General features: G+C 36.4%; 1 protein-coding gene across 1 annotated transcript; it reads left to right on the top strand.

Moving 5' to 3' along the window:
- The first annotated feature begins 2,631 nt into the window (after positions 1-2,631).
- Positions 2,632-3,940, top strand: LOC132608029 (uncharacterized). The gene is made up of 2 exons (XM_060322108.1): positions 2,632-2,712; positions 3,629-3,940. Exons 1-2 carry the CDS (start codon positions 2,632-2,634, stop codon positions 3,938-3,940), a joined length of 393 nt encoding a protein of 130 aa, XP_060178091.1.
- The last annotated feature ends 6,961 nt before the right edge of the window (positions 3,941-10,901 follow it).

A 10,901-nucleotide genomic window follows, 5' to 3' on the forward strand; every position in this document is an offset into this window, starting at 1 on the left:
TCTCAAACTTCAATAACAATATTCATAATATCATACTCAACAATTTTCATCAACCATACATTATTCAATTTTCCTATTTTCATTTCAAGGGCATCCATAACCATGGTCATAATACTACATTACATTTATCCTCATATAACGTTTCTCCCATGTTCTTAATGTCATTTACAACATAATTATAGTCACAACATATCAACAATCATGATTCATATCAAGCTACTACTCACAAATGCCACTACTCTCGTATTTATGACCCATCTTTTTCCTCCTTTCATAATCCAAGTCTTTCAACCTCTCAATACTCTAAATAACATGAATTGATCATAAAACTTACCTTTGATAGTGTGGGAATGAGCTTTGGGTGGAAACACCTCACTTGAGCAAAACCCTAGTTCCACTTCCAAAGAGATTTCTTGCCTTGGATAAACCCTAGTGAGTTTCTTGCACTTGATTGCCTTGATTTGATGAAGTGGATCCTTAATTTCTCTTGGATTATTGTAGGAGAAGTGTGGAGAGAGTTCTAGAGGGTTCTTGGAGTGTGGAGAGAAAGAATGAAATGAAATAATGAACTTGGGTCCTCCTTATATCAACTTAAAATCTATTCCGACATGAACATACGGACACACATATGGTCCGTACAATTTATACGGTCCGTATGTGTGATCGTATAATGGTTCTATGTGGGTATGCCAACAATGTATCTATATCACAATACCAACAGTGGGTATGCCAACAATATACCAATATCACATTACCAACAGTGGGTATGCCAATCAGCCATGCATTATGAATGGATGAGAATGCGTGCAATGTGTGTATCAACATCAACAATCAAGCTTAATATCACAAGTACCAACAATGGGATACGCCAACAATGTATCAATATCATAATACCAACAGTGGGTATGCCAACAATGTATCCGAACAACAAATACCACAATGGGTATGCTAATAACATATCCAAATCAAGATGAATATCAGGGTCTAATCTCTATCAACACTCATATCATCAAGCCAACACAATAGAACTTTCAAACACAACGCAACGGGGTGGCTAGTCCCAACACACAACAGGTCAATCAATCGATATATATTATTACCACTTCCTTAAATCAGCCTATTAGATTAGAACACGAATCTCACCTTACACTCAAAATCCTTCGTCACAACTCATTTAGAACTCAATCACAATCGTTGGTACATTTTATCCTCCCATTTATCCACTAGATTCACTATTAATGGCATAACGCAAGTGATCACATATTATGGGAATTTTTCATCATTAGGCACAAAATAAGTTTCGTCCGCTACCCTAAAGTCACATAAATCCACCAATATTCAAGAAAAACCACATCAAACAACCTAATGAATCTACAGGACACAAGCCCGAACAAACAAGTCACACAACAATACCATCCTAGGATTCCATCCCAAATCTCTGATTTCCTACACATGCATTCTCTGTTCCTTCTAATACAAAAATATGAGAAACTAACCGGAGTCTAACGAAGGGAAAGCCATAACCTACCTAGCAGCCGAACAGGTGCCACGAACCCACACGTTGCCTTGTCTTTCGAAGCATCTCCAAATAATCAAACTCTATCACATATGAATTCTATGTAAGAAACCATGAATAATGATACAAATATTGGCTACTTCCTATTCGGGTCAAATTTCAACCCTTAATTTAGGAAAAATGGCCCCAAGGGTAAAACGGGAATTTTATGACCGAAATACCAAATTCAATACTAAAAGGTCTAAACCCATTACTTTAATCATAAGAATACTCAATTAATTCTCAAAATCATCATTAATGTGAAAACCCCCAAATTTGGGTCTAAGAACCCTAACTTTAATTCATGAAAATCAACTCTAGAATGGAAGACTAATGATTAACAAGACTAGATATGTCATTATCTAGCATGAACCACAACATTTAACCATAACTTAGGAATCCAAATCGTTTTTAAAACCCTTTTATGAAAAAACCCATAAACCCTCTCTTTAATCTTAAGCTTCTAGGAATTTCTAGCATGGATTCTTACTTAGGAAAGAAAATGGAAGAGATTAGGATTAGGGAACTTACTTCCAAGAGATTTCAGACCATAAACCCCTTAAGTCGCCTCCAAGGTGGTAAGAAAATATTACAGAAGTAATGAGAGGAAATAAGGGTTTTTGGAGGTTTTTAAATCAGAAAACTGCTCATCGGCTACTATAGCGGTCACTTACCGCTATGGCAGTCTCCCTACCACTATAGCAGTCGCCGCTATAGCTATTGCAGTCACCAGACACCAGAATTTTTCCAAACTTGAAATTGACACCCGGAATCATCTCGGAACCTCCCGGACACAAACCAAATATGTAGATACACATAAATACGCACTACGAACGTACTCGTGGCCTCAAAATTTCCAACGTAGGCTTCGTTGACCAAGTCAACTCCTGACGGCTTAAATATCAATTTTCCAAACCCACCAATCAATGACAAATGGTCATCCGGACATCTCGGAATCGACAAATTTTCGCAAAAACTACGTTCACCCAAAAGTTAACTCCAGGTCAAATGATTTTCGCTTAAAGCCAATTTTTTCTAGAAAACATTCCAAAGCCTAAAATGATGCCTAGGAAGTCATGACAACTATCTCCTCGGGTCAAAACAGCTCTAACAAGACTCAGGAATGGGTCAGCGAGGGTAAAAATGGAATAATCACGGTAATGACAACATGGGTCGTTCCAGATACACTATCAAAGGATGTGGTGCAGCAGATGTGATTGTTCCTCGCTTAATCAGAGGTCTCGAGTTCGAATTCTACGTATGAAAAAATCCTTTGTAGGGAACCCTTCCTCCTGAGAGTTAGAAGGTGGCTTAGCGGTAAAGTGTGTTTGGAACTACTTGAAACTCACATACTTCATTCTTGCCTAAAGCACTAACTTTTAACATTTTCTAACATTTTTGTTAAAACAAAATAGACACGCATTCCCTTTTTGTTATTCCCTTTTTAAAAAATAAAAATAAAAATTCTATGCCTATTGTTGAGTAGCCGAACTGAACAAGCAAGCTGATTAAGTTAGCTGTTATTTAGAGGCAGTTAGATTAGTGAGTGGAGTGATTAGTTAGTTAGAGAAACAATTGGATCACAACTATAATGATCTGTGTTGCTTGTATATATGTAGTTATTCTTGTAAAACAACTCATTCATTAAGAAGATATTTTCAATCTTCTTTCTCCCCAAACTTCCTCTCTAAGTTTTCTTTCTGTTGCTTCTGCATAGATCCAAACACATCCATGGCAGTTAACATGGTATCAGAGCCTATCTAAATCAAACTTACACTAATCGAGAGGTGAAAATCGAAGCAGGAGAAGCTTTGGTTCAACACATTCAGTGATAGAAAAAAAGGTTTGAAGGTGTAGAAGAGGTTTTTTTGTTGTTGTTGTTGTTGTTTCTTTTGAGCTACGATCTATTTGGAAAGATATTCTAATTCGAATTCATCAATGGCGATTGGAAATGAATCGAATACAACTACTGCAAGCACTAGTACATAGAATCAAATAGTAGAGATAGGAAATAGTCATCCACTCTATCTGAAACCAAATGATACTACAAGTATTTCTCTCACTTCTCTTCAGTTGATTGGATCTGAAAACTATGCTTTGTGGAGTAGATCTATGATTCTAGGTCTCAAAGGCAAAAGAAAGTTAGGATTTGTTGATAGTAGACATACAACAGATAAGTTTGATGAATCACTACATGAACAATGGGAAAAGGTGAATGCGGTAGTGTTATCTTGGATAATGAGATCTGTTATAAAAGAGCTATTGGGCAGTATAATATACGCTTCAAATGCTCATAAAGTGTGGTTAGATCTTAAGGAGAGATTTGATAAGGTGAATGGATCTAGAGTTCTGTACTTGCACAGAGAAATTGTTACTTTGAATTAAGGAGTAATGTCTATATCTAACTACTTCTCCAGACTGAAGGAGTTATGGGATGAATTCGATGCTCTCATGACTTGTCCAGGATGTGAATTTCCTGAATCTAGGAAATATTCAGAACATTTTGGTTATCAAAGGCTTTTGCAATTTCTCATGGGCTTAAATGAAACATATTCTCATTCTAGGAGTCAAATCCTAATGATGAAACCTACTCCATCACTCAATAAAGCTTACTCAATGCTCATAAATCATAAGAGCCAAAGATCATTAGCAAATTTTACTCAGACAAGCCAAGTTACTGAGCTGCTAGAGGGAGCAGCTTTCTTTAGTAGCAGAAGTGGAATGAACACTAACAAAGGCAGTAGTTCTGGTGCTAGTAGTTCAGGATCTGCAAACTCTTATGGTAATAGTTACACAAGTGGTACTATCACTAGTGGAGGCTATAGACCTAAATTGAGCTCTGGTAGTGGATGATATGCCGGGAAATTATGGCACATTCGATACCTTTTTACGAGAAATTTTACTTGTTTTTAGGCAAGTATGTGTTGTTTTAATGTGTTTTTGTTGTGTTTCAGGTAAATCACAAAGTCCGCGTTCAAGAACTGAAAGTTGCAAAAGATTGCACTGAAGGTTGATTTTTACGGTCGGTACAATATTATACGGACAGTGTCTGTGGTCGTACAAAAGAGAGCAAGGCAAACAATTGTCAAAGTTGGAAGATGCTGAGATACGAGCACTTATACGGACCGTATAATATTATATGGGTCATATAGTTGGATGTGTTGAAGGCTCCAAGATGAGACAGAAAGTTGTGTTGGAAGAAGGAGTTTCAAGGGCAAGTTATACGAGCCGTATAAGTTTATACGAACCGTGTAATACCTGTTCGTTCTTTTCTCTGCAGACGCGAGGACTGAAGGTCGTATAACTTTTATATGGTCCGTGTAATGTTATACGGACCGTATAAGTGCCGCCTAAGGCTTAAGTGCGAATTTTGTACTTTTACGGGTTTGAAACCTATAAATAGTCCAATGTAGGGTTTTATTTATTATCAGTTGTTATAGTTTGACTTTTGGCTTAGAACATTAAATACTCTCTTGGTTTTGAAGATTCATAACGTCAATTCAAGTATTGTCAATTCCTCTTTTCATCAAAAGTAAGCAATAATAAATTCTTCAATCTCTTATTTCTTGTTCTTTGTCATGAGTAACTAAACACCCTTACTAGGGTTGTGAATCCAATGATGGGTGTTTTGTGGTTGGGATTTGTGATTGATATACACATAATGGATTGTTAGGGTTTATTTATTCTTCATTCATAATTAATGGTTGCAAATATTGATTAAAGCCATAAACCTTGATTTGTTTGGAAAAATAATTAGGGTTGGTAAGAATACATAAAAAGAACTCAAAGCTTTAAACTTTGTTTAATAAATTCACTTAAGAATAAGAAGAATTTACTTGGCATAATTAACCATTCTTCATAGTTACTTTCTTATATTTGGGAAAATCATAGAAAAAGATAATCTTTATTTATTGAAAAATAGTAGAGATTCATATAGAGGTTAAGTGCATTCATATAACGATCCATTAGAAATATATCAAGATCAATACCCATGATCATACACTTTATCTAAAGGGGACACAACCTTGGTTTCTTTTACCATAAATTATAATCCAAAGCAATTCGTTAGCTACTAGTCATAAACAACCAACTTTTACAAAAATCATCGGGTTAAGACATTAGACCTAAATTAAGCATTCTACGAGTTTAGTAACCTTTTCACACCATATTCCCTGTGAGATTCGACCCCAACCTTGTTTGGTTACTATATTTGACATCATCCACTGCTAATAAAAGGTGTAATTTGAGTGTATCAGTGGACAAGGAAAGGGACACACAGGAGGAGTATAGAGGGATGAACTCTGGTGTAATTACAAACCTAAGAAAGGATCATTGATATATGAGGTGTGCAACTACAAGGGTCATAATAAGGAAAACTGTTATAGAGTAGTTGGCTATCCATCTAATTGGCCTAAACACAAGAAGAAAGGCATAGGAAACGGTCAGTATGCAAATCAAGTGGTAGGAAACTCAAGCAGTCAAGGGTATGATACTGATGGATTTGAAGGTTCATCTACTAGTTTTGGGAGAACATCAGTACTCAGCCAAGGAAGTACAACTCAGTTTGGATCTCAGGTTAGACTACCAACTCCTTTTGTTCACTCAGGAACAGTATCAACAGATAATACAGATGCTTGGAAAAGGAACTGAGGAGAAAACTTCTACTCCAACAGCTTGCGCAGGTATCCTATCGGCTTTAGTTACTGATGATGCTTGTGACAAGTGGATAGTGGACTCAGGTGCCACTGACCATATGATATCTAAACTAGATATGCTTCAAAGTCAAAAAGAAATTCATGAAGCAGAAAGAAGCAGTGTTCATTTACCAAATGGCAATGTAGTGCCAGTGTCACATAAAGGAACTGCTAGAGTGATGAACAATCAAACTATCTCCAACATTCTGTATTAACCGGATTTTAAGTTCAATCTCCTAGCAATGTCTAAACTCACAAAGGAACTAAAATATTCAGTATCTTTCTTTCCTGACTTTGTCATATTTCAGGATCTCTACACTGGCTTGGTGAAGGGGATTGGTAGAGAAGAGTAGGGGTTGTATATTCTGAAGGAACAATCATCACTACAAACACAAACTCAACAGGTTCAAACAAATAAATGTGCTAACACAGTGAATCGGGTACCTGATTCCAGTGTTCTGTGGCATAGGAGAATAGGTCATGCTCCCATAGATATTATCAGAAAAAATGATAGTCCAAAACTACTCAAGTCTGAGAATCATATATGTACAGTTTGTCCACTAGCAAAACATACAAACTACCCTATTCTCTTAGCAGTTCTAGCTCTAAGCTTGCTTTTGATTTATTGCATTGTGATTTTTGGGGACCATATAGAGTTCCTACTTACTGTCATAAGAGGTACTTTGTAACTGTGGTGGATGATCACACTAGGTTCGCTTGGTTGTTTTTTATTCAATTCAACTCTGAGGTCATAGTTGTATTGAGAGATTTTCTAACAAGAATAAAGAACCTATTTGCTACTACTGTCTAATTGTTGAGAACTGGCAATGGTTGTGTATTTCTTAGTAATGCATTTCAAAGTCTAATGTTGTCTAATGTCTAATCTTGGTATTTTGCATCAAAACTCATGTGTGTATACACCACAGCAGAATGTCGTGGTTGAAAGGACACATAGAACAATTTTGAACATTGCTAGATCCTTAAGATTTCAAGGTGGAATTCCCTTAAGATTTTGGAGAGAATGTGTTTCTACTGCAGTGTATGTGCTAAATAGGATACCATCACAATCTCTGAAGTTCAAGTCCCCTTTTGAATTGTTTTATTTACATCCTCCCTCATTATCTCACTTAAGAGTATTTGGATGTCTGAGTTATGCTTCTTCCACTCAGACTCATGATAAGTTCTCTGATAGAACAATTCCTGGTGTATTCATGGGATATTAATCAACTTAAAAAGGTTACAAAATCTATGATCTCCACTCCAAGTCCTTCTTTCTGAGCAGAAATGTTGTGTTTCAAGAGAATGTGTATCCCTTCCTTCATATGCAATCAGCTGGTACTCCTTTATTTCCTGTTCTAGATCTGTCTCCTACATCTAACATGCCTAACTTGTCCTCTCCATCTGAGTCTTTGGTTCAGGACTTAGATTCGCATGCACCTTTATCTGCTCCAGCTAGTTCTGACCTAGCACCACTTACTCTTCTTTCCTCCCAAATTGATCCTATATTACCTGATCCCATATATGTCATACCCTTTTCTTCTTCACCTTCCCCAAGTGCTCCCATATCCCAATCCCAACCAATTCTTCCAACCTGAAAATCCTCTAGACTGAAGCATCCTTATTCTTGGCTCCATGATTATATCACTCCTGCCTCTCAAAGTCAGTCTTGTGTCTATCCTATGTCCTCCTATGTCACCTACTCTCATCTCAACCCTTCTTATAGGCATGTTGTATCTGTCTATTCTTCTATTCCTAAAAATATATCATCAAAGAGGCTGTTTGTGATCCTAAATGGATAGAGACTATGCAACTTGAGATTTATACATTGGAAGACAATCACACATGGTCTATTGTTGATCTTCCACCTGGTAAAAAGTCCCATTGGGTGTAAGTGGGTATACAAGGTGAAATATCAGTCCTCGGGTAAAGTTGAGAGGTACAAAACCAGGCTTGTGGAAAAGGGATATAGTCAGAAGGCTGGGCTAGATTATTCAGACACTTTCTCACCTGTTGCCAAGATGGGGACAGTCAGATCTATTGTTGGTTTTGCTACTTCTAATCAGTGGGTGATCTATCAGATGGATGTGCATAATGCATTTCTCAATGGCGATCTCATTGAAGAAATGTATATGCACATCTCTGAAGGGTTTGCTAGACAGGGGGAGAAAGTCTGCAAACTACATTAATCTTTATATGGGCTCAAACAAGTCCCAAGATAATAGTGACAAAAAACTCACTGATGCTCTAGTTCAAATGGGATTTGTTCATATTCACTGTGACTACTCTTTGTTTACCAAGAGATCAGATGCAGAATTGGCACTTATATTGGTGTATGTTGATGATCTTCTAATCACAGGAAACAGTAGTGATCTAGTATGTCAAGCAAGGGAAAATCTGCAGCAAAGGTTCAAGATGAAAGACCTTGGTGAACTTAAGCTCTTCTTGGGAATTGAAGTAGCTAGATCTAAGAAAGGAATTATAATGTGTTAAAGAAAGCATGCACTAGAACTAGTCTCAGAAGCAGGATTGAGTGGATCAAAACGAGCTGGTACTCACTTTGAGTTAAATCAGAAACTAACATATGTAGAATATGACAAATGCATTCCAAATGAAGCTGCCAGTGAGGACGAAATGTTGAAGGAACCTAATGTCTACCAAAGACTAGTGGGGAGGTTGTTTTATCTTACTATGACCAGACCTGATTTGGCTTTTGTTGTACAAGTACTAAGCTAGTTTATGCATTGTCCTAAAATGTCACATATGGGGGCTGCACTTAGAGTAGTAAGGTATGAAACTCTTGGTTTGGGCTTGTTCATGCCTACTGAAAAGACATATCAGTTGACTGCTTACTGTGACTCAGACTGGGGTGCTTGCTTGCAAACTAGAAGATCTGTAACGGGATACTTAGTGAAATTTGGTGGAGCCTTAATATCTTGGAAGTCAAAGAAACAAGAAACTGTTTCAAGAAGCTCAGCAGAGGCAGAGTTTAGAAGTATGGCTTCTTGCACTGCAGAATGGACTTGGTTAGTGGGACTGTTCAAGGAATTTGGAATCCAAATCAAGCAACCTCTGGAACTAATGTGTGATAGTAAGACTGTTATTCAAATTACTGCAAATCCAATATTCCATGAAAGAACTAAGCACATAGATATAGACTGTCACTTTGTGAGAGAGAGGATCAGTCAAGGCATTGTGAGAACTAATCATGTTCGTACTAAAGAGCAATTAACTGATCTAGTTACAAAGAGCTTGGGAAGATTTCAACATGACTATTTGCTAAACAGGTTGGGAGTACAGGATCTCTTCAAGCCATCAGCTTGAGGGGGAGTGTTGAGCAGCTGAAGTGAACAAGCAAGCTAATTAAGTTAGCAGTTAGTTAGAGGCAGTTAGCTTAGTGAGTGGAGTGATTAGTTTGTTAGAGAAACAGCTAGATCACAGTTGTAATGATTTGTGTGGCTTATTTATATGGAGTTAGTTGTTCTTGTAAAACAACTCATTCATTTCATTTCAATGAAGAAGATATTTTCAATCTCCTTTCTCCCTAAACTTCCTCTCTAAGTTTTCTTTCTGTTGCTTCTGCATAGATCCAAACACATCCATGGCAGTATTCTATTTATTTCTTTTTCTATTCATCTTTTGTACTTCTCTTTTCGTTTTTTACAATCAAGGTCGCTGTTTCTCTTAAACTGGCTCTTGATAGACAAAAGCGAGAATTTAAGAAAGAAATTAGATAATCTCTTTGTTCAAGCGTACGTTCATCAAATTTCATTTCATTGTTTTATACGAAATTTTGAAAGAAGCTCACCCAAAAGTCAGACAATGATAATATTCATGGTCAAGAACTAATTGATCAAATCAATGCTACTATAGCCCATTATAAGGAATTAATACAAACAAAGCAGCATAAGGAATTAACAACATTTTGAAATCACTACATTACCTAGCTAAATCATGATTAACTAGCGTAACATGTTTATTACAGAACTTGATATGCCAACTTACGTCTAACATATGTCACATATTTATTACAGAACTAGATATATACAACTACTTAAGTCAAGATCCCTTTAGTATATTGCAATTAATTATTTTTGACAATATGGTGTATCCAGATTGGTCAGGTGAAGATATGTCATTACATCATTTGAAACGCACCTTTTATTGTATAAATTCATGGGCAAGAACAAGATTGCGTTAGACGTGTCTTCTGACTTTAAAATCGAACATAAGTATTTCAATATAGAAAAAGGAATGCGTATGATTTTGATGTTGGAGCAGGTGGGATTTTGACGTTATTTATAATTAGGATTGTGTACAAAAAATATTGACTAAATAAAATGTTGCTTGAAGAAACGTGTTAGGTTTACCAGTTCAAAAAATGAGTAAATCCCACATACTGTGAATTTCGGGAACAATTATAAGGATTTGGAAGTCAGACCAACTTAAAGTCAAACTTATGAAAATAGACAATATATTTTAGTTTAATTATCTATTTTTTCGTATGTAATGATCATATCGAAGACTAACAATTTCTGTCAATCTTCTAGACCTTCACAGTAAAAATGACTTCCTCAAGAATTTAATGAGTTGGTCGAGATCAATTTTGAAATATTATCTCGGAATATTTTAGCCGTCTTGAAAATATAAATAAT

This window comes from Lycium barbarum, chromosome 8, assembly GCF_019175385.1.
Source record: "Lycium barbarum isolate Lr01 chromosome 8, ASM1917538v2, whole genome shotgun sequence".
Taxonomy (NCBI): Eukaryota; Viridiplantae; Streptophyta; class Magnoliopsida; order Solanales; family Solanaceae; genus Lycium; species Lycium barbarum.